Source organism: Microcebus murinus, chromosome 15 (assembly GCF_040939455.1).
Source record: "Microcebus murinus isolate Inina chromosome 15, M.murinus_Inina_mat1.0, whole genome shotgun sequence".
Classification (NCBI taxonomy): Eukaryota; Metazoa; Chordata; class Mammalia; order Primates; family Cheirogaleidae; genus Microcebus; species Microcebus murinus.
The window spans coordinates 4,205,482-4,230,970 of record NC_134118.1 but is presented as its reverse complement, the minus strand read 5'-3'; the positions used below and the strand labels follow the sequence as shown (position 1 = coordinate 4,230,970).

The 25,489-nt window shown below is 35.2% G+C and overlaps 1 protein-coding gene across 18 annotated transcripts in view; it reads right to left on the bottom strand.

Moving 5' to 3' along the window:
• Positions 1 to 260: 260 nt before the first annotated feature.
• PRP4K (pre-mRNA processing factor kinase PRP4K) overlaps positions 261 to 25,489 on the bottom strand; it is a 38,549-nt gene continuing 13,320 nt past the window's right edge. Inside the window, exons 4-21 of one of the 18 annotated variants that reach the window (XR_001155052.3) lie at positions 22,267 to 22,422; positions 20,844 to 20,925; positions 19,055 to 19,265; positions 16,439 to 16,512; positions 14,057 to 14,147; positions 13,268 to 13,415; positions 11,677 to 11,814; positions 10,886 to 11,039; positions 8,004 to 8,118; positions 7,230 to 7,381; positions 6,039 to 6,125; positions 4,576 to 4,853; positions 4,112 to 4,246; positions 3,556 to 3,601; positions 2,954 to 3,040; positions 2,623 to 2,695; positions 2,140 to 2,185; positions 261 to 442 (exon numbers count right to left, since the gene is read on the bottom strand). Coding sequence is in view for 3 of the 18 variants with exons in the window: in XM_012768399.2 (XP_012623853.1) it covers positions 4,650 to 4,853; positions 6,039 to 6,125; positions 7,230 to 7,381; positions 8,004 to 8,118; positions 10,886 to 11,039; positions 11,677 to 11,814; positions 13,268 to 13,415; positions 14,057 to 14,147; positions 16,439 to 16,512; positions 19,055 to 19,265; positions 20,844 to 20,925; positions 22,267 to 22,422 (1,612 nt within the window). In the remaining 15 variants the exon portion in view is untranslated. The other 17 variants (XR_012923207.1, XR_001155042.3, XR_012923203.1 and 14 more) reach the window with 17 other exon arrangements.

The following is a 25,489-nucleotide window of genomic DNA, read 5'->3' as shown; positions in this document are numbered from 1 at the left end:
AAAATGTATGGGTTGTGCAGATACGCTGAGTAGCTACGCCCATCACTAGATCTTATTTTCAGGGTAGGGCTTATATTGTGCAAATGCTTAGAAATCCTGCTAGGGCTTATTTTATGGGTAGGTCTTATTTTTGGGGAAACATGGTAATAAGAATATAAATATAACGCACCGTTTGGTGTTCTACACTTAATGTTTTGAAGATATTTTGATGTTTGTGAGGAAAATCCAAACTCAAGCGAAGATAAAACCAGGAGACAATATGTAAAAGGAGGCATATTTTATTAAGTTTCCCAATAAGTCTACTGGGAACATGCACTGCTAAAACACAAGTTACAATTCAACTATACCATGAACAATTAGGACACACATTTGAGCATTTTTAGAGATCAGCTTCCATATATCTTGATCACTAAATGGTTCCTCAGAAGAACAGTCCCTTACCCTATACACAGAAGGAGAAGAAAAATTAAGGATGCCATAATATCATCTATCAAAACAACTGGAAAACATTTTAAAGTCAATTCAGTGTGCATTACTGACATGTAAAAAACAAATGAATTTGCTGTGAACATTTCTATAAGGAGGACACTCCATCTAGAAGGAGAATGATAAAATTCATGTTGCATATAAGCTGGAACTAGGACACTATTGAGAAAGAAACACATTTTTGAAGCCAAATTGGTAATGATGTCATTATAACTAAAGGAGGGAAATTATACATTTGAATATATGGCTTCTTTCCTATCTCCCACATTTAAAAGGGCATTCCTAAACCGCTTGGCCTAAATCTTAATATATGTTGATTCTTTTTGTTTTCATTTCAGAGATTTATTTCTACTCACACACAGCTAGAATTCTGCTTACAAATGATGATAAAATACAGGTAAAACATAGGAAGAATGCAAATATGGAACAAAACTGAGAATATTACATTTCACTACCTCTACCCACATACCATAAAACATTATACAAATATTTAATATTGTAAAAATGTCCTGAGTACTTATTTTTGTTAGGAAAAAAGTAATAATCATAGTGGTAAGATAAAAATTGTATTTTAAAACAAAATTATTTTGAGAAAAAGAGGGAAATGAGATAGCCATTTGGGAATGAAGAAACAGGATATCATTAATAAGGGCTTAAAATATGAATTCCAAGAGGGTTTTATTCATGACAAAATGCTTCCCTTGCTCAAAACCTTGAAATTATAACCTCATTTCTGATGACCTTCAACAAATGCCACAGTATCTAAAATGTATATGCTTTCTAGATCTCAACTGGTCCCCCAATCCTACAACTATGACATCTTTGAGAGCTACACCTAAGACTTTCATGAACCCTCAAGTCTGATCACTTGCTATCACTTTTTTCCATGAAGTATAAGAAAAAACTTCATGATAGATAATTGTACTTGGAAACTATACAGTTACTCTGAAACATGAATGCAGTTTGTTAAGGATCATTCACTAAATAACCTCAATCTAACAGAGGTCTTACAGAGTTCCAAATTTCTGCCGCAGCAAAATTACAAATTATAATAAAATGATGTATATAAGAATGTTTATAAGGTTCTTTTAAATACGTAAGTCTAGAAATGCTAAATTTGGGAATATAAAAAATCTGCAGTATCACCTTCCTCATTTCCCTTAAGAACAAAAACTGACAATGGCTCAGAATATTTTGTCTACTTTAAGACTGGAGCACTTGTTAAAAACAAGGTCACTAAAGGGTAAATTGGAGAAATAGATATTAAAGGAGTTAAACAGTGTTTCTAAAATTCGTTTCTTCTCTGTCTGCCTACAGCTGAAGACTATGTTAGATGCAAGCTATTCTGGCGGTTGCTGTTTTTCTGATAATCCTTAGGATCTAATTTTGACAACCATGTGTTATATGGAATCTCACCATCTAAGAGCCTTTTATATCACTAAATTTGGCCACTATTTTTGATTTAGGGAAGGAGGAATTAGGGGAGAGGCAGGAAGTATGATAAAACAAGCACTTAACAGATGAACACCACAATAGCACTATTATCTAAATACCAAACACTAATGAAACCCAAATCATAATGCTGAAAATTAAAAAATTAGACAAAAACTAAATGGAGGATTCTTTTTTTTTAATCTTTTATAGGACAGAAACCTTAGCTCATGTCTTCTGGTTGTCATCATCTTCCACTGAGCTGCACCTAAAACACAAAGAACAAGTAACAAGCAACTTTGTTTTTTAAAGAATAGGTAATAGTTTTGAAGGCATAAGATGAACTGTTTCTAGTGGAAGTTAACTCACTTAAATTACATAAAGTCATAAATATCACCAGAAGTATAAAAATATTAACTATTTCAGGTGAAAATAACTACAAAAGGCTTGAATATGCAGCATATTATCACCAAAATAAATAATGGTGGGAAAATCACTACCCATTTCATTTAGGTGGAAAAGCTGCACCTGTGATGCCTTCTGTAAAAGGCTTCACTCTACCTGAAGATGAAAATCACCTTGTATTTATTTTAGTAAGTCTAAACCATGAAGAGACGGGGTGTAGGCTCAGAGTTGGCTTATTAAATCATCTATCACCTTCCTGGCTGTAGTTCATTTCATGTCTTTAAATGGAGCAAAACCCACCAGAAGAATGCTGCTATTCTGATTTTCCATTCTTGAATGCACCAAAATGTGCATGCTTGTTGTAATTAGGTGCCTGGGTGAATAAAAAAATCCCATTTACAATTTAAAAATATAATTTAAGCCCCTAAAATTTGATTATTTTCCATATTCCTCAGGGAGACAAGCATTAATTTTAACCCCCGAACAGAAAAGATTACAAATACTTCTGAAAATTATCTTCTATCATCATGTTAAAGTACGAATTCCTTTGTGTTGCAAAACCAAGCTGATTTACATGATTTTGTTTTAAATTGTTGCTAAATGTTTATCTACACATGCTGTCAGAAATAACCTTGTTAAGAAGGTGAAGCTGGTGTCTCAGCAAATCAGACCCCTTGGAGAAGGCGTGGAATGGCCTGTGCCCCGTTTTCCTTTTTCTCTTTCCGCACCATCAAAAGGAAAAGTGAGAAAATAGCAGAAACATTAGTTAAATCCTGAATTATACCCCATAACCTACAGGAATAACCTCACTACACTGAAAACTGATAATATTTGTAGGATTTTTTGATGAAATAATTAGGATTCTAATTATTAATAAAATGATAAACTTTTGGCTAGGTTTACATCTTAAACAATACTTTCAATTAAAGACTTTCAGGAAAAAAACAAAAGGTAGCTTTAACTATTATTTATGGTTTACCTGACTTACCAGCACTGAAGACAAAAACTTTTAAAAATGGCTACAAATGCCTTGTTCACAAAAGACTTTATTATCTAGTGATGCATACTGAGAACATACAGAAATCTGCATGGTCCACTTCACATGCAGTAGAACAATCTTCACTTTACAATAAGTGAGTGTCAACTGTTTTATGCAATAGACAACACTTTAAAGTCACATTCTTAAAGAAAAGCTTCATTTACAAAAGAAATAAAAGGTAAAGAAGCAATTACCGCTTTTAAAAAGCAGCTGCTTTGTTCAAGAGTGGAAGGTTTATGCCTGTATTGAAAGACAACATGATCACAAATAATGAAAACAATGAACAAATGAAAAACACTTTTACCATAAAGCAGTACACTTTCAAAATGACATACAAATAGTTAAAAATTTCATTACGTTGTCTATCTAACCTTTAAATATGAGGACTTTTAGAATTGGGCCTCAAGATTTGTAATTAGTAAATGAAAACTACGCATTGTCTATGTCACTAGGAACTGTATTTAACAAAATGTATATAAAGTCTATAGCAAGTTGATTTTAAAAAAGTAAAGTTAATAAGAAACAGTACACTGAAGGCGCTCTATCCATCAAGCGCATACTCTTCCAATTTTAAATGTGATGAACAGAACAGAAATTGTAACTATGCCACAGTTGCAATGCCAAAAAATAAAACAAGATCAGTTATCACACATGCAGGGAATTCTGCCACAAAGCTAATATCCCTCATTTGTCAATTGTTCCAATAAAATAACATCTTAAAACACCAGTGATGTTGATGGTTTAGCTTACCTTCAGTGTACTGAATGTTGTACACAACCTGCTTTAAAAGAGGAGACCATCCCTGCAGGCAGGCTCAAGAAGGAACAGACCCCTTTCGGCACTGACTACACCAAGGGCATGCTGCTGTGGCCTGCACACACACACCTAGGAAAACGTGAATATAAACAGCATTTATGCTGGCCATTTTATCTGAAGACCAAAATGAAGCCAAGTCTGCTAAAAACAAATCAACCACCCAGTATTACTACTCATTTTATAACAGATACTTTTGTCTTTTATGTGAACTGCAACCATATACATTAGCACTGTAATTTTGTGCAGTCTTGGCAATTAAAACAGTTCTACAGTGAAATTTCACATAAGACACAAAACAGATTAACTAACATTTCTAAAAGAAATATCACCCTTGGTGCTAATTCAAATATATCATGCTTCCTCAAATTTGCTGGAGAAATATTTATAAGTTTATATACATTAATAAACTGCTGTGAAATTTCTTCAGTCTTTGTATTTAATTACTTAAACCCTTGGAGTTTCTTCATCTCGTTTAAATTTTTTCCTGAATGAAGGCATGCTGTAGGGCCTGGTTGATGCTAATTCGTTTAGCTGGGTCCAACATTAGGATCTGGTCCAACAAGTCCTTTAGCTGGTGTACTTTTTTACGTTGGTCTTCAGGAAGTCGCTGGCACCCAATCAAGTCAGCCAACAGGTCCTTAGTTGGATTAATGGTGCTCATAACAGTAACTTTCTCCTAAAAATAATTTTTAAAATGTATATCTCTAAATAAGTTACTAAACATATATAACTTAAATCAGACTGTTTCTGGGTCTATCAAAAATATTAAGAATATATATATATAAAATATATAGTCACTTGCCCACTGCATAACAATGTTTCAAGTAAGGACAGGTTGCATTATAAGATAGTGGTCCTGTAAGAGTAGAACACTGTATTTTTTCTATGTGTAGAGACACAAATACTTACCATTTGTTACATCTGCCTGCAGTATTCAGTATAGTAACATGCTGTATAGGTTTGTAGCCCAGGAGCAATAGGCCATATAATATAGTCCAGGTGTATAGCAGGCTGTCTACCATCTAGGTTTAAGTATACTCTCACACAATGATGAAATCCCCTAACACCGCATTTCTCCCAGTCATTAAGTGACATGTGACTATCTTCATCTACTGATTTAAAACTTTTACGTGGCTTCCTCTATCTTCTACATCCTTTCAAGAAGATATCAAAAAGCTTAAATGGAAAAGGTCATCCCCAAGTTAGCAATGAAAACTAACAATAAGTCCTTGCTGTGTGAACTGTACCTTCCCTAACCCTACCCTGAAGTGGTAAGAGACAACATGTAAACAAGTTGACACCATGAAGTGTTAAGAACTCTGACAAAGTCAGGGACACATAGTATAATGGGGCAAAAATAAAAAAATCATTACTTCAACATGGAGGTTTTAGAAAGGCTCATACAGAACGTGTATTTCAACTATATTTCAGTTTGTATCATCAACCTGGTTTGTCATTCTAAGGAACTTAAACATTATTGTATAGGTAATAGGGAGCCAATGAAGGGTTTTAAAGCAGGGAGAATAACATCATCAGATATGTTTTTTTTTAAAAAAAAATCACTCCAGCAGCGGTATGAAATCTAGACAGGAAGCCAGACCAAGAAAGTAATCCAAGAGAGAAGTGATGAGCCTATAATAATATGACCTATAATAAAAACAAATTCAGCACACTAGAAAAACATTTTTAAATTCCTTCATCTCTTCCATAGTCCGAGAATTTTTTTTTTTAATTCAGGAATTGGTCAATAGCCAAAAGGAAATTCAGTGTTTTTTAAAAAAATATTCACAGCCCCTAATGCCACCTACTACTCAATTCATTAACAATAACTGTTTAATGTAGCACATTTAAACAGACTTACCCTCTCTGTTACTTTATCAACTTCTATGTACATGAAGTTGAGATTTTGATCAAAATGTTGGTCTTTAAATACACCTTTCCGAATCATCTATAAAACACAACAGAAAAACTTGGGTTTTGAACTATTATGATACCACATGGCCTACTAACAATTTAATACACAGTAAGTAGTCACACAAACATATTTAGTTGCTCTGGGTTTATTTGACCTCAGATTTTTTTGCCATCAGGAATTTTTTTAACATCCTTGGAAAAACTATCATAAATGCTATACCTACAACTACTGAATAGCATGAAATTATATTTTCCCAAGCAGTGACTAAAAGCCAATTATAATATCAAATTGTGCTTTCACTATTTAAAATTGAGAATTAACACTTTAAATAATTTATTCTCAGTAAAAATACTGAGGTCTTCTCTCTTGGCAGTTAGGAAACCTAGTGACATTTACAATTATGTTCCAACAGCATGGATACAATACAGGTTAGACTTCATTAAAACAAATACCAACATAGCTAATTTCTGTTATAACTTATTCTAAGCAAGTTCAACATAATATAATTGGGCTTTTAGATAATTTAAAAAGCCATTAATGGCTTCTGACATACAAGAAGAAAAATGAGAAATTCAGCAAATAAGGTAAAATCTTTAAAAGCTAAGATACCCTCAGACATTTGAATAAATGCCTAAAATTCTTGCTTCATGTTAAAGAGAAACTGGCATTCAAGCTGAAGCAAAGTTAGAAAGGTATTACATCAAATGAATTTTCTTGGTACCCTTTCTTTCCCAAATAACCTCCAATCTTTAATAAACTGAGTTCCTCTTACAATATCAAATATCGATCTATTCCATTCTGACCACTAAGTACTTCTTTACATTTTAACTCACTTGATCCACATCTTTTTCCATTCCATTTCCAAATTTGCAACTTTTACCAACAAGTGTGTGTGCCCAAAAATACTGCTGCTTCTCTGTTCATCACTTAAAAAGTTCTCTTGATTCTCTTGGCTAATTAGAAACACTAATTTAAACACCAGAAATGGGAAAGAAGCTAAGAAATCATGGTAGCCATCTACTCGCCTCTCTGAAATTTTTGTTTTATAGCTCTGTAGTGGTGAGCAAGTGTTAGCAGTCTGTCAATTTATAAGAAACTAAGACCTTGAAAAAATAAGCTCATGTTAATATGTCCTACCTTATTTGGCATCTTTCCTTTGAGATCCATAGCGAGCTTCAACATATGGTTATTGGTTTTGCCAGCAAATAAAATTTTTCCAGTATAGAGTTCATATAAGGTACAACCTACAGACCACATATCTATACCATAGTCATAGCTTTTACCTATAACTGAAAGCAAAATGAAAGTTGTAAAATATAAGGATGAAAGTGATTGACTACTATTAATTTTTATTTCCATTAATGGGGGACTAACTTAGCATGGAATGTAATCACAATCTTAATACCTTAGTTTGGAGATTCGTTTCATGTTCTTTCCCGCTAATTCTTAAGAGACTCAAACTTAAAAACCTTAAAAAATGAGGGCAAGGGGGGGAACTGAAGAGGTAAAAGAATATATCTGTTTTCTCTTCTTTTCATTTCATCTTTTGGTGGAGGTACTAATCAGCCTCCACCAAAAGGCAACAGAAGAGAAAAAACAAAGGTCCCACATAATCCATAAATGTGGATTTAATCCATAATCCATAAATCAGACCTTGAATAATCAAGAGCAGCCTTTAATCCTTAAAGTCGAGGATTTTCTGCAACTGTTTTTTTACTCCTGCCCAACATGATCAATACTCCTGTCACAACTACCTTCATTCCACCTGAGGATGATAAACTCACTATGGTTCCCTTTCTCATGAATGAACTTGTGCAGCTGCTAAAGTGTGATGGAAAACAGTGCTTAGACATTAAATATACTGCTTCCACCATATATGATGGCCCAGGTCAAATATATTAAGAAACTTACTGATTTCAGGAGCACGATAAAATCTACTGACAAGATAAGGTGTTATGTCGTTATCCGCAACATGTGAAGCTGACCCAAAATCGCAAAGCTTTAAAATAGTTTTTGATTCATTAACCTGCAAAACATTTTTTTAAAAAAAAATTTAATTCAAGCTAGGAATAATTAAGACAAATAAATAAAAATAATTGGCTTTGAGAAGCCAACACTGAGAATAAAGTCACTCACTTTAAAATTCCTTTTCTATTTATTTAATTTGATTTCCTAATTATGAAAAATTAAGAGCTATCATACTTGATTATAATTAGTAAAAACTTTTTTTCAATGAGGAAATGTGTGATAATAACAAGTAATTTAATTTTAATAACAGCATTTTTTAAAGGATGGGATAGTGAGAGAAAAATCTAATTTCATGAAGCAAAGCATCTTCTAAAAATGCCCTGAATACCTGAATAAAGTCAAGTTTCATTAATAATCAGACTAAAGTTAACTTTCAGTTGCCAGAAAATTAAAATGGCAATGAAAGCAGGATGAGTCAGATTAAATCTGGACAAAATGAAAACAAAAACATTCTTCATCCGAAGCTGCTAGATCAACCCAAATTTAGCAATCACTTCAAGTCTAAAAATATTAACTCCCTTAAATATAAAGAAGGTATTAGTCAAGAAAATGTTAAATATATCTGGCAAAACTGATAAACATGAACTCTATATTAGTCATTTCTTTCTTTTTTCCTTTGTAAATACTTCAACATACACAGTAACAGTGACATCTGTTGAGAAAGGCTGGAGTTGCTCCCATGACTGCTGCCACTCATGAGTCAGAAGCATGTTCAGGATTAACAAGTGAAGATAATTCATATTCCAGAGTCCCTTCCCCCCTTCAAAAGAGACACACACAAATTCCGAGTTGGGACTTGAACTTGGCCTACTGTTCCCACCCCAAAGAAACATAATACTTTAAATAGCCCTAGGCATTCTCTATGGGGATATCATAAAGCTAGGTCAGTGTTACAAATAGGACTATTATAAATGATATCCACAGAATTAAGCTAATAAAAGAGATGATTATTTTTAACTACCACACTGATTACCATTCGCTGCATTTTGTGAATCAGGAAAATGGATATCTTAAAATGGAAAAGTTCTTTTGAAGTTTTTTTTAAAAGTGTAAGTTGAATTTAGCTACTTAATGAAGCAGCTTCAATACCCAGAGAAAACATATGAACCATTTTAAAATTAGAATCTATCAGTGGGACTGTTAGACTGGCTGAAATGCCTTAATAATTAGCAGGGTATCTACATTCATATGCACTTTAGTTTGCCATACAAATTCTCCTTCCATGAGGAATGTAGAGGGACTCCTACCACAGTAATGGCTGAAATCATGGGCTTTTCACTAACAGACATCAGCTCCACATGACTTTGAGGTTTATTTTTTTTCTTCCTCAGAAAGGAGGGAAAACATTTCGTTTCTGAAATCCATGAGAAAAGCTATACTGGCTTAGCATTAACTCAAGGAAAAAATGAGGTTTTAAAAATAAAAGCTTCTAAGACACTGGCAAATGTCTTACTCTCTAACCTTCACAATGGCTATAAAGATGTTCACTGTATAATTACATTTTAAATTTACATGGTTTATAAATTCTTTGATATGGGCAATATATTCTAAAATTAAAGAAAACAATGAGGTAAAAAAATCAACTGTGAAGTTGGCTAGGCAATTCTATAATTCATTATAATGTACTTGCCATTTCAAAGTAATTACTCAGCTCTCCTAACTCCAAGTTGTATTAGATATAGAATATAAACTGAGACCAAACATAAAAATGGAATGTGCTTCATTATTAATGTGGTGGTCTGGAAGGAAATATTTTAAGTTATTAACAAAGAGAAATCTGAACTAAAGACCTTAGCTATTGATAAAGAGTCCTTAAACTTTAATGAGATGACAATCTTTTAAAATAATTTGTCATAGTTGAAATATTTCCCAATTAAAGGACAACTAACATGCTTGGATTTTCCTAAAACTCTCTTCTAGGCATCAATGGTAGGAGAGTTGATATAAGGTACCCATTTAAAAAAAATGCAATGGAGAACAAACATGTTACTGTCAGATGAGCTAGGAATTCTCCAAGTTGTCAACGTGCCCCAAAAACTATGAATACCACAGAATACGCTATTCTGTGGAATGGGGCCAAGGAACGGAGGAGTGTGTGTGTGCATTAATCACACCACTATGATAAGTATTTCCAAATTTCGAAACTATAAACATTGTAAAATCTGCATGTTACTGTACCGAAACTCATTAGCAGGAGAGGTTAAGACTTCAAAAGGGATGTTTTTCAATACAGTACCTAACCACAACTGAAGTTTATTGTGTTTGGGCCCCCAGGAGCCACAGCTTCTAAAGCAATAAATAAAGAGAGAACAAGAGTTATTCCTAGGTACCTTTTAAACTCAACTCTATACCCTTTAATGTCCCTAATTCCATTAGCCTATCAAATTCAAGGGGGAAAAAGTATGAACACTTCTTAGCTCAAAACAGCAACAAACATGTGCAGCACTTTTTCAGATACCTGAGGTATCGATACCCATTATTACTACATTAAAATGTTCTCTTTGAGTTTGTGCATATTCTGAATCCATCAATCAAAAGAAAAAAATGGGACAATGGCCCATTTCCTCCTCCTTCTTCATAATTTTCTCTAAAATTTCATGGCCCAATTTCCAAAAAAGTTAAAAACTGGTAAAGCCATTTGAAACTGGTTATTAATACACTGAATGATGCTTCTAAGATGTCATTTCTGGAGCAACATAGTAATAATCACATTGCTAGCAAAAAGTGGCATATGATGTACAAGGCAGTCTGGTGTTTTGACTTACCAGGATATTGTCTGGCTTGATATCTGCATGTAGGATATTGCATCTTTTAAGGAGTTTCAGTGCCAGGAACAGCTGTTGACTATAGGATCTTACAGCCTTAATATGAAGACCAACATCCTTACCATATTTTTTTAACACCTCTCGTAAATTCATACTTTAGGACAGAAAAAAAAATAAAAAGTTAAAATGCAAAATGAAAATATAAAAGGCAAAAACATTTTCCAGCATAAAGTTAACAAGTGTAAAATACGATAAACAATGAAAATATTCTGCACTCAACACTTGATAAATTACTTTATACTGAAATGAGCTTATCAAATTGTGTGTACGTAGCACAACTTCCCAATAAAATTCAATTTTCAAAGTAAGTAGAAATAAAGATATGCACGGTAAAATTCCTATTTTGATTTTAGAATGGGTTTACATTCGAAAGCACAACAATGAAACCATACTGTTGAAGGTCAAAATTGTATTTCTACCCTACCACTCCTATTTCTTTTTATTCGGGCCTAATCTTTCCTTGAAGCATTTAATTTTAAGAAAATCTCTCTGTTGACCAGTAGGCCATGGGAGCTTAGTGCCTGGTACGCAGTATACAGTCAATTAATGTTTGTACACTCACAATTCAAGAGAGGCTAGCTCTTAACCAAAAGTTAAACCTGAGAGCAGAATGAAAAAAACAAAAACAAATCAAACACCCAGAAAACCTGTCATAGCATTTATCCAAAGTGAGGCTGGTAGAGACAAAGAAGCTAAATTTTCAATTTAATGCATAGGCATCAACATTATACCTGAGAGGCTCAAATACAAGACAGAGATGCTGTTTGTGATAAAAGTGTCTGAAGAGTCGCAGACAATGAAATTTGTCATCAGGATCAGCATCATTAAGTTTTTTCAAAAACTCTAGTTCTTTTAAACCAGTTTTTTGCCTAAAAGAAAAAGAAAATTAGGTCAAAATAGAATATACACAGAATTTAAAACTAAATAATATTTATATGCTAGTCCTAGTCTGATCTATTATAGGTGATGTAAGTAGTTTGTATTTTTAAAGTACTAATAAATCTATTATTGAGGAAATAAGTCTCTATACATCATTCACATAATACTTTATACATAGCCAAGTACTATTTCTATGGATAGAGTTTATTTCCAAAATAGTCAACGCACAAAACAGAAACAGTGAGGAACTCACCTTGCTTGAAGGAGTATTAATCTTGCACATTTTATTTCAAAATGTCTTGACATAACTTTTTAAAAATCAAAAATGGAAGCAACAACATTGTATACTAGTCTTGGTTCCTTTAAGAATATGTAATATTTGGTGCCTTAACAAATTTTAATATTTGGTTATCTTATGAAATTCTGGTTACAATTTGTCAAGCTGCATTTTAAAGTGAGTGGCTATAATACAGAAGCTGAGGCTTCCCATCAAAACAAATGAATGCCAGGCATGGTGGCTCATGCCTGTAATCCCAGCTAGTGGAGAGGCTAAGGTGGGAGGATCCCTTGAGCCCAGAAGTCTTTTAAGACTGCAATGACACAATCATTGCACTCCAGCCAGGGTGACAGAGAGAAACTGTCTCTTAAATCAAAACAAAACAAAAAACCTATAACCAATTAAATCAAAAATCCTTTTCTAAGCCTAGGGCAATGCAAACTTCTTCAACACTTCTTTCTCTCATTTCAAAAAATTTAACACCAGCTCAGTGTGTGGTACAGATTCTGTATTAAAATGTATGGGTATGACAATTACCTATTCTATTAAAGGAAAAAAGCAACAGATAGACAAAAGATACAAATAATTCCCATCACTCTCTGATAAATCAGTTCTTACTTTTTCGCAGACCAACATGTATTCAGTGACAGCTAATCAATATAATCTTTTCATTTCTTACCACTTGTCTTAAGACATTCACAGCACAAGACAAGCAGAAGGAACGAGTCTAAGTTGGTATTAGTGCACACAGCACATACTGAAATGCACTGAAAGAATCAAATACAATCAGCCTATTGTGCTGTACATATAACACATGGCTATAAACTAAAAATCCTTGTTTAAGCAGGGATTAGACCAAAAAAAAATAAAAATCCAGTCAAAATAAACTGTCCCTGTCACTTTATGGATGCAATACTTGCTTTACACAGATTGTGCTATGTATTACCCTTTTAAAAGACAGCATTTAGGCCAGGTGCAGTGGTACATGCCTACAATCCCAGCACTTTGGGAGGCCAAAGTGGGAGGATCACTTGAGCCCAGGGCAACAGAGTAAGACCCTGTCTCTAGAAACAAAATTAAAAAAGAAAGATAACACTTAAAATATGTTCATTTGTATAAGTAATTATGTTATTAAAGGCTTCATCACATATGTCTTCTGAACTTACATGAGCTCATTGTTTCTGATAATCTTTACAGCCACTTCTTGGTTGGCTCTTGCATTATCTCTGGCACGTACAACATTACTGAATACACCTTGTCCAGTGTAGCCGTACACATTGTAACGTTTATCTAGGACTTCACCTATGTTCACACCTAAAAAAGAAAAATTAAAAAATTAGAATTTTGACCATAATAAATAGAACCAGAAAGTAGGAAACACAGTGCAGTCACTTAAAACTTGGGTCAAATCTCTACTATGTGGTTTCCTAGACACAATGAAGAATCAAAGCCATGTCTCCATTGATCACTCTTTCGGAATGTGGTTAGAAGTTGCATGCCCATTTTAGATCACTAGAAGAGTTCTTGTTGTCCTATCTACTGCTGATGATTTTAACACTGAGTAGGGAAGAAATGTGCTCACTGAAGTGTTTCCAACTGTAGTCCTGCATGACAAATACTGCATGACTGCCATCCAAAGTTTCTTGTCATTTTTCTTGGTTTCAGATCAAGACGAGCAAGTGACGTACCCCTTCCTTCTGGAGGATTATCTCATGGCTGAAAATAACTTTGAATAGATTTAGGTTGAATATCAAGTCTTTACCTTACCTCAATTTGTGATGGTTCTGGGCTGCTTACTAGAGTACAACATGGGTTCATGCAGCTGTTGGATATGCCACACTTTTTAACTGATGGCATATGGGTGTCATTTTTCAGAATTCTCCAACATGTGCCTGCATCAAGCTTTTACAAAGCGTTACAAAGAACTCTAAAATTCATATGAAATGTGAACTTACGATAATAGCCTTCTGCATCAGTCCAGTTGTCTCTAAGGTTGGGATTCTCTTTGAAATCTTTTCCAATGCCAGCAGCCCGAAGACGAGCACTCTAAAAGAGGTAACATGAATAGTTTACCCACTAATCAGATATTTAAAGCACTTCCTTTAAAACAAAAAAGAGCAAGACCAGCTATAATTTAATAAAAGCATTTTACTGCAAATTAAATAAACTCTTACTATCACTTATGTAAAAGCAATATATTTAAAACATGATTACCAAAGTCTCTTGTATCACAATAATGGTCAGGAAAAAAAATTAACAAAGTATCTTCTAAAGCTTTTATGAATGATTAGGGCATTATAAATGAAAATAAAAACTCAAAACCAGGCCGGGCGCGGTGGCTCACGCCTGTAATCCTAGCTCTCTGGGAGGCCGAGGCGGGCGGATTGCTCGAGGTCGGGAGTTCGAAACCAGCCTGAGCAAGAGCGAGACCCCGTCTCTACTATAAATAGAAAGAAACTAATTGGCCAACTAATATATATAGAAAAAATTAGCTGGGCATGGTGGCTCATGCCTGTAGTCCCAGCTACTTGGGAGGCTGAGGCAGAAGGATTGCTTGAGCCCAGGAGTTTGAGGTTGCTGTGAGCTAGGCTGACGCCACGGCACTCACTCTAGCCTAGGCAACAAAGCGAGACTCTGTCTCAAAAAAAAAAAAAAAAAACTCAAAACCAGATCTGAGTTTCTATAGCTGTTATATAACATTTGCAATCTTCCCATATATACATGAAATGTAACATTCACTGGCTATACTAGTTGAGTCTGCAGAAAATTTAAAAATAAGAATATCTGGTACCTCTGAAGATTCTTTATTGCGTTTCACTCACTTTCCATGATAACCAGAAGATCCTTCAATAACATCCAGGCAAATGATGATTGCCAACACTTTGGCTCAATGCTACCTTACCCTCTCCTAATCCACTTAATTTTTGATGTTCCTATTGTAAACACATTGCTTGAGCCAATTACAGGGGCCTGTACACTGTTTATCCTATTTTGTTTTTTTTTTTTTTTTTTTTTTTGAGACAGAGTCTCGCTTTGTTGTCCAGGCTAGAGTGAGTGCCGTGGCGTCAGCCTAACTCACAGCAACCTCAAACTCCTGGGCTCGAGCGATCCTTCTGCCTCAGCTTCCTGAGTAGCTGGGACTACAGGCATGCGCCACCATGCCCGGCTAATTTTTTATATATATATATCAGTTGGCCAATTAATTTCTTTCTATTTATAGTAGAGACGGGGTCTCGCTCTTGCTCAGGCTGGTTTTGAACTCCTGACCTTGAGCAATCTGCCCGCCTCGGCCTCCCAAGAGCTAGGATTACAGGCGTGAGCCACCGCGCCCGGCCCCTATTTTGTTTTAATTCCTTATGTTTATTCTCTCTACCTCATCTTACCAAGGCCTCATATTTCTCATGTTCTTTGAAATTTATACTGAAAATGGCCTCATACTTTTAAATGTATTTATGGTTGAAGACCTTTTCAACAAAAGGCACTGATAAATCTTTAACAAAAAAAATGGCTAAATGACCAGAATTTTTTAATCCACTCCTTATAACATTTCCAACTCTTCAACGAATTCTATTAGGCTCCAAATCCTTAAGTTCTCAATTGCCCAAAATACAGAGGCCCAAAAGCAGACTCTGTTCTAATGAAGACCTGAAAAATATTGGTATCTCCTTACCTCACCTAAAACCACATGCATGTCTGTGTGTGTAACCTATACAGATAATTCACACACAAATAACTACACGTTTAAGTCATTTGCTGTGTGACATTTTTGAAACTAGAATTGTTTTGCCATATTTGTTTTAAAATTTTTGACATAGGCCGGGCGCTGTGGCTCACGCCTGTAATCCTAGCTCTTGGGAGGCCGAGGCGGGCGGATTGCTCAAGGTCAGGAGTTCAAAACCAGCCTGAGCAAGAGCGAGACCCCGTCTCTACTATAAATAGAAAGAAATTAATTGGCCAACTGATATATATACAAAAAATTAGCCGGGCATGGTGGCGCATGCCTGTAGTCCCAGCTACCCGGGAGGCTGAGGCAGAAGGATCACTGGAGCCCAGGAGTTTGAGGTTGCTGTGAGCCAGGCTGACGCCACGGCACTCACTCTAGCCTGGGCAACAAAGTGAGACTCTGTCTCAAAAAAAAAAAAAAAAAAAAATTTTTGACATAATTTCAGACTTAGAAGGTGCAACATTAGTAGAGTTTCCAGATACCCTTCACCAAGATTGTCCAAATGGTAACATTTATTACATTTACTTTACCCTTCTTTCTTAATATATATGTATATATACACACATGTTATGTATGTATCTTTCTGTTTAATAGTTGATTTAAAATTACTTACATCAAAATATGCAGCAAACATATCATCAGATTCTGTAAACATATCAGGTGCCAAGAGCTTCTTCTGAGATGAACCTTAAAGGAAATTAGCATTCATATTTGAAAAAGAGACACAAATTAAAGCACAAGTCAGTGGAAAGTCATTAACAGTAATTCAAACTTTCTTCCTCTTATACAGGAGTATTCCATTGATATTCAATTTAGAATCATTGCATTTCACAAAGTTGAAAGACCTAACATTAACTTTCACCATTGTTAGTTTAAATGAATAACAGCTAAACAATGACCTTGTATTAAAATGAAAGCTCCTCTTTAAATCTCAAAGGGTTGATATGCTCAGTACAGACACTGATTATAGATAACACACCTATTTCTCCCTTAGATAAACCCACAGAAAACTGGGTAAAAAAAATTGAGTTCGTAGAAAAAAAAGAATGCAAAAACTTTAAGCATATGAACATATGCTCACTATCACCTCCTGTAAGGAAAATACAAATTAAAACTACAGTGAGATACCATTTCTCACCTCTGATACTGGCTAAAACCCCAAAAGTATGATAACATTTAGTTAACAAGGATCTGGATAAATAAGCACTTAGAAATTGCTTATGGGATGGCAAAATTGTACCGCCCTTATATTAAAACAAGAGGGGGATTTGATTATATAGCAAAATAACATATTAATTCATTCTTCTGACACAGCAATCTCACAAGAACTATCCTAAAATGCAGTGACCAAGGGGGAAAAATGTGTAATAATACTTTTATAATATCCAATGGGTAATAACTGGCCACAATCGAAACATAACACTATTAGAAGATTGAATAAACTATAGCATATCCTGCAAAAAGGAATGTGGAAGGCTGGGCGCGGTGGCTGATACCTATAATCCTAGCACGTTGGGAGGCCGAGGCGGGAGGATTGCTTAAGGTCAGGAGTTCAAAACCAGCCTAAGCAAGAATAAGACCCAGTCTCTACTATAAATAGAAATTAATTGGCCAACTAAAAACATATATAGAAAAATTAGCCAGGCATGGTGGCGCATGCCTGTAGTCCCAGCTACTTGGGAGGCTGAGGCAGTAAGGATCGCTTGAGCCCGGGAGTTTGAGGCTGCTGTGAGCTAGGCTGATGCCACGGCACTCACTCTAGCCTGGGCAACAAAGTGAGACTCTGTCTCAAAAAAAAAAAAAAAAAAAAAAAAAAAGAACAAAAACCACCACTGAAATTTCAAGTTGCATTCAGTACATTTGGCAATGATAATCATACTGATGTCTTATGTATATATAAGTTTCATAAGAATAACATATCAGTAATTATGTTATTAGGAACTAAGTTTTTCATTGTAAGAAAAAAGAGATAGAAATATAAAATCTCAAAGAAGTTAATAAAACCTCTATACTCTCAAAATATTGGTAGTATCAGTATTAACTCTTTCTTTCCAAAATGTATGTTTTTCCTAACGTTGTCCAAATGAAAAGGCCCAGAAATAATCCGTACCCCTAGGTGTCCTGTGACATCTAATGGCATTTCCTATTAAATGGAACCAGGGTTCCTTGGAGAAATAGCCAATTCTGCTCTGGGGCAGGATAGGTAAAGATGAACCTTGCTAGACCAGAAGCCAGCAAACTACACACAGATGTTTGTAGCTGCCATTTGTTTCTGTATGGTCTATTTTTAATTTATTTTCGGTGTGCAGGGGGGAAAAAAATCAAATGCTTCATGGAAAGTGAAATTCAGAACCCAGTGTCCACAAAGGTTTTTGGGAACACAGCCGTGCTCATTCATCAATGTGTTCTCTGGGGATGCTTTTGCACCAAAACGGTAGAGTTCAGTATATAGGATGAGTGGAAAAAAGTTTAATTACTAAAGGCTAAAATATTTACTACCTGACCCCTTACATAAAAATTTGCTGGCCCCTGTCATAAAAAGAAAGCTACATTCAATATTTTAAGGACTGGGTCAAAAGGACATTAGAAACCAATTTAAAAGGGCTCCCTCCCTAACCTGGTTGGAGCAAACAATCTGAGCTACAAAAAGAAAAATAACAGCAATGGATTGAAACACATCAGGTACCTAATGATATCAAATAATAAAAACCTAATAAAAACAATCAAAATCTCGTTAGTCAACTCTGGATGCTGCTAGGGCACTGACTCTATTCCAGTCTAAAATACTGTCCAATAAAGAAAAATAATCAAGCATTTATCCTGACTTTCCTGTATACACTATATTTTGGGGTAACCCAAAGAATGGAAACTTCTTTCACATAATGTTTTTAAAAGTCCTTGGTCTGACACAGATACAAACTGAAGTATTTACAGGTAAAATAAAATCATGGCTGGGATTTGCTTTAAAATACACCATAAATAGTACAAAAAGTAATGAGTATGTGGGAATTCAGTATAAATTCAGGACACATGAATAAAAACACATTTATAAAGAACATCATAAGGACACATTTGATAACATATTACTGTAATATTTAAAAGGAGCAACATTCCTAATCCCTTTCACTTTACCCCAATCTCAAATCTCACCCCAAATAAGGTCTCTAATTAAAGTTATAGAGCTAAAAATTTCAGAGAAAAACATAGTCTTGACAAAAATGTATCTCACCATTATTCTGCTCAACTGTCATTAGATTATGCTTGGCTTTTACAGAGGCCTCGAATGTATCAACATTCTCCCGTTCATACTCTTTAACATCAGCAGCTACTCGCTCCAGAATGTCATCTGGAGAAGGTGATCGTGTTCTAGTACTGCTCTGGGGACTGCTTGGTTCAGATGGCACAGACATATTGCTATCTTCAGCAAGATATTTATATTTCTGCAGTGAGAATACAGAAAATAACAGTATTTTCATAAATCTGATGTTCTCTGAACAGATTTGCTAAGAGTTGCTGCATTAAAAAGTTAAAAGAAAATGTCAAATAATATACAAGAACAACAAAAGTATTTATACCTTGGTTGAACCAGATCCACAATCCCTTATGTAATTCCAAAATTCACAAAAATCTGTAAGTTTTTCTATATTTGGTGCACATTCATCAGGTAGCAAAACTTGAGCTACCAGATGAGATGCTATGTATTGTCTTATTCCCCCCCCTGTGATTATTACTGTGCCCCATTGCAGAAAGACTGAAGGGTTTGATTATGGGACCTCCGCCAGAAGATGCCACTGATGGCGCTAAGTGATATACATAGATGCACCATATTACCTTTCTAAAATTAAAAAATTTCTGAGTTCTGAAGCACATCTGGCCCCAAGGGTTGGAGATAAGGGATTGTGGACCTGGGCAAGAACAAAATAAGATTCAACCAAGTCTTCAGGGATATCAGTTTAATAACAACAATTTCACCAGTGCCCTAAAAAGTAAGCTTTCTTTGGAATTCCAGTTTTGTCTTACTTCCTTTCTGGTGATTCAAGTTCTTTCCTGCACTCCAACATGACATATCTGATTTATGGTTTTCTAGGTATGTTTAGCTGAGCTGCCACGGCTGTTCTTTCCTTTTGTCCAAGGAAGAGCTGATAATCTTCTAATGCAGCAAAACTTCTCATTAAATGACTTTATCAACATCTACATATAACACCCTTTCCCCACCCAATTTTCGTCACCATCTAGGTGTAAACCAGTCTTAGTTTTATTTTTCAAATGTTTCATTTAAACAGCCATATTCACACTAGGAAACTTGCCATTATTAGACACTAAAATGTTTATTTTTTCACATAGTAACAGGTCTAATTTTTTGTTAAATGAAATCCTCCAATCTACTCTATACTCATTTATGTTCATTAACTTTAAAAAAAGAAAGCAGGCCAGGCACGGTGGCTCACGCCTGTAATCCTAGCACTCTGGGAGGCCGAGGTGGGTGGATTGCTCGAGATCAGGAGTTCGAAACCAGCCAGAGCAAGAGCGATACCCCGTCTCTACTATAAATAGAAAGAAATTAATTGGCCAACTAATATATGTAGAAAAAATTAGCCGGGCATGGTGGCGCATGCCTGTAGTCCCAGCTACTTGGGAGGCTAAGGCAGTAGGATCTCTTGAGCCCAGGAGTTTGAAGTTGCTGTGAGCTAGGCTGACGCCACAGCACTCACTCTAGCCTGGGCAACAAAGTGAGACTCTGTTTAAAAAAAAAAAGAAAGCAAACTTAACATTTTCATATCTAGAAAAGCAGTTTATATCAGAGTTCTATGTATAACAAAGGCAACTGTTTTAATAACTAAAGAAATTACTGTTTCAAGTCTCACAAATTATATATATATGTATATATTTTCCTTTTCTAAAGACTTGTTAAACTATCACTAATGTCACTTCTTCATTAAAGTAAAACAAAATCTTTATTTTACTTAGAATAGTGATTATTTAGGAGGATTAGTAAAAATTTCACTAAAAGCACATACCTGAACAATTGCTTGCCTTTGGATTCTTCTCTGTTCTATTAGGGCTTCTTCATCTTCTTCCTCTACATCAAAGTCTTCAAGGCTTAAAAAAAAAAAAAAAGCAAACATTCCTATAGATTCTAAAACCATTAATGCTCATACATTTTAATATCAAAGACTGGGAAATGTATAAGTATCATTATGTTAGAGCAAAAGTCTTATTACTTAGTAAAAGCCTCATTATTCTCATTTCTAAACTGTCTCAGTTACCTGGTTTGGAATCCAGGCAAGCAATTTAACCTTCCTTTGTCTCAGTTTTCTCCTCACCTATTTCATGGGAACAGAAGAAAGATCTCTAAGTTTAAAAAAGACATTTTGGTTCTTCCATGACCTTAATAAAGTCATTTTACCTATTTGGCCTCAGTTTTCTCTATAAAATGAAGGCTAGGACAGGTAAATAAATTGTTACCTTTTCTGGATCACAGAAACCTCTGAAAACTCATGAAAACTACACCCCCTTCCCTATCAAAAATGCATACGCAAATGTTTGAAGGAGAATGTGGCTTTCTACCCTAAAACATTGCCTCTGACCCTCCCCACTTATCCCTCAATGACCTTCACAATCTTTATGATTCCTCCCAGTGCAATTTTTTCTATGATCCTATCTGCCAAATGTTCACTTAAGAAGCATAAGCAAACTGCACTACAACTATACCAGATCTATATAGAACACCCTTGCCCTACTCAAGTATTTTAATCTCCTATGTTTATTCAGGGTTTCTCAACATTAGCACTATTGATTTTTTGACATGGATAGTTCTTTTTGGTTCCCTATACATTGTAGGATGCATTATCCCTGGCCTCTAGCCAAGAGATAACAACTAAAAATGTATCCACACATTGTCAAAACAGCCCAAGGGAGGCAAATAACGCCCTGTTGAGAAAGACTGCTCTAACTGAGTCTTATTTTTGAGATATTCCACCTAGACAACTAAATCAGCATCTTAAAAATTTCCCTACTTTTTTATTACACATTGAAATGTTTCTCCATTTTCATATTGTAATAGGGACACCTGCTGCCCGAACTTCAATTTTAAAGTATGTATCATCTGACACAAAATGAAAAATCTAAACTTTGTATAGAAATTTCCCTGCCAAATCTATTGGCAAGACTAACATATCTGGGTTCCTAATAAAAACAAAGACTCACAATAAAAGGATGGCTCAAGAGTCACTCTAGCTAAAGCCCAAGCCCCTAAATTCAGAAAACCACTACCTCTACCACATAACCTACACAATATGCACAAAAGATTAACTTTTAAATTCAGGAGCAAATTAATGGATTCACTTATGATATTCAAGTGGAAATTATTTAATGACTTTCAAGTAAAACAGGGCTTGTCTAAACTGCAAGAATGAAGTTACGGAAAAGTTCTATTCTTACTTATCATCAGATGAAGATTCTTGCTCAACTTTCATTCCTTCAGAAAGACTTCCTTTAAATTTATCTTCCTTTACTTTGCTTCTGCTCCTTCGTCTACGACCACCCCGTGATCGAGACCGCCTTCTCAAGCGTGATCTGCTCCTCCGACCTCTGTCTCTATTTAAAGAAAAAGACATTTTTTTTTTTTTTGAGACTGTCTCACTCTGTTGCCCGGGCTACAGTGCTGTGGTGTCAGCCTAGCTCATAGCAACCTCAAACACCTGGGCTCAAGCAATACTCCTGCCTCAGCCTCCCAAGTAGTTGGGACTACAGGCATGCACCGCCATGCCCAGCTAATGTTTTATATATATATTTTTAGTTGGCCAATTAATTTCTTTATATTTATGGTAGAAACGGGGTCTCCCTCTTGCTCAGGCTGGTTTCGAACTCCTGACCTTGAGCAATCCTCCCGCCTCAGCCTCCCAGAGTACTAGCATTATAGGCGTGAGCCACCACGCCAGGCCAAGACAGATATTTTTTAAAATGTCAATTAAAGTGGGGGAAAGCATATATATATGTGGGGGGGATGCTTCCCATGAACATGCACTTAAATGTAAGCTCTACAGGAATCAATATCTATTGTTCTTTGTATTCTCATAGCACCAAGGTACACAGAAAGATACTAGAGTCCAGGAAGAGACTGACTGCAAATGGACATGAGGGAACTGTGGGGTGATAGAAATGTTCTCTTGCAAGACTGCAGTGACTGTGTGACTTATGTGTCTATCAAAATTCATACAACATTAGGAAGAGTTTTACTTTATGTGACATAAGATTTTTAATGAACTTGATTTAATAAAACCTTACCAAAATGACAGTATAAAAACACTTAAAAAGAAAATCCTGAGGCAAAGAGAATTTTTAGAGCTATGACAGCATAGATGTCAAAGAAATCTTGAAATGTGCACATTGGATGGAAGAGTAGTAACAAACCAAATTGAGCTGAATATTAGACCAATAGGAACAGGGGAGGTAAATCAGAAATAAGTCAGTGCATGTTACAACACCCCCAGAAACCTCAGGAATTGGAGACATCTCACCCTTTGAAAGATGGAATGTGAGGTAAAAGCTGAAAACAGAGTTGCTTGAAAGCCTTTAGAAACAGCCATACTCTGCACGTTCCCCTCCCCAACTCAGTGGAAGATGCCAACCACTCCCTTCACATCCTAAACACTTAACAATTTACTTTACACAGAAGTGTTGGTTGTTATAAAAACTGGTATCAGATGCTGGAAGACACTGTACCCAAAATAGAGGGATTTAAGGGGACGTTTACATTATGAAGGACCAGAACTCTACTGGCAGCCAGTTCTATACACTCCCTCAACCAGAAAGGAGAGGAGTCTCGGAAATGTACTTACTTGTCCAAGACAAAAGATCTCTAGTCGCTGATATCAAACAATCTCTACCTGATTACCCTGAAGTGATAGCCACTAGTTGACAAGTTCTATACCATCACAATTGAAGAAAGCTTCCATTCAGCTTTCTGAGTGCCTAACTATTAAATCAGAATAGGCAGAAATAAAGGATCCAGCTGTTTGAAGAAAGTCTTCAAATGAAAAGGTAGATAAGCAGCAAAAGGAATCTGGGAAGAAAAAAGTACAGGGAAGAGAACTATAAAGAACAAAAATCATACAAAATAAACTCAGTATTATCTGAGAAAGAAAGAAAGAATGCTATTTCCAGAAAACATGAATGTTATTGAACAAACAGCAAACAAAGTCTTAGAATTAAAAAAATCTACAAGCACAGAAATTTAAACAAATAAAAAAAAAATAATAGAATGGTAAGAAGGCAGAATGAGAAAAATCACCTAGACTGAAAGAGGAAAAATGAGAAACATGAAAGGTAAGTGAGGAAAAGTAAGTGAAATATACAAGGTCCAACTTGGTGGTGGTGGTGGTGGTGGTGTGGGGGAGTGTTCTTTCCATGTGATTTCCTCAGAAAGCTACTGGAGATGCATCACCAAAAAAAGGGAATAAAATACCATGAAGACACTAGACACAGAAAATAGATTCACAATGCAAGAGAGAAATAAGGAAATACCAAGATGGCGAAAGGAAAGCAAATCCACAAGGATAACTATACAAGCAGCCTCTAGAAATCAGTTCGGAGCCAGTAGACTAAGAGCCTCAGGAGGAAGATCCTCTCTTTCTCCCCTATTTGCTCAGCAATGACAACATGTACATGATTATAACAACTATACTGACTCTGGAAAAATAAAAAATGTGATGAAATTAGGCAAAACAGAAACATGGGTGAGGGGTGGTATTAAAAAAAAAAGCCCTCATTGTCCAAAGTATTCTTCGACTATGCATTTCTATTTCTAGGAATATAATATACAAATTCTCAGAGACATGTAAAGATGGCTACAATTTAAATCTCTGGTATCTTTTAAAACTATATTCATGATGGAAAAACAAGCACCACATATACTCACCAGCAAATTGGTATTAACTGAACAGCACCTAAGTGGTCACATAGGTACTACAGTAATAGGGTATTGGGCAGGGGGGAGGGTATATACATATACAATGAGTGAGATGTGCACCATCTGGGGGATGGTCATGCTGGAGACTCAGACTTGTGGGGGGAGGGGGGGAATGGGCATTTATTGAAACCTTAAAATCTGTACCCCCATAATATGCCGAAATTAAAAAAAATAAAAAAATAAAATAAAATTCAAAAACAAAACAAAACAAAAAAACCCACTATATTCATGTATTACTTCAATTTAAAATGTTAAAAAACTGGCAAATAAATGTCCACTTATATTTTAGGTTAAAATATTTAACCTGTATACTGTACGTATACAGGTTATATACATACTGAATGTACACATACTATATATATGTGATTTTAAAAAATGATTCCCTGCTTTAAAAGCCTTTTTGATTAACCAACTAACTACTGAAGTTTTAGAAACTAAAATGGTTTCTCTGGTGAATTAAATAGGTTTCTGCCTGAGTCTTCAGGAAGCATCAATATATGGAATATAAGAACATTATAAAATTACAGGACACTGGGCTACATATCTACTAACCCTATGATCTATCTTGTTAGTTAAAAATAAACAAAACAAAAACCCAAGCCTAGCTCATTTAGTATTTACCACTCATAAAAGAGAGAGAAAAAAGTCCTACTTTAAAAAGATTAATTTAATTGCATTTTTAATGATAAGGAT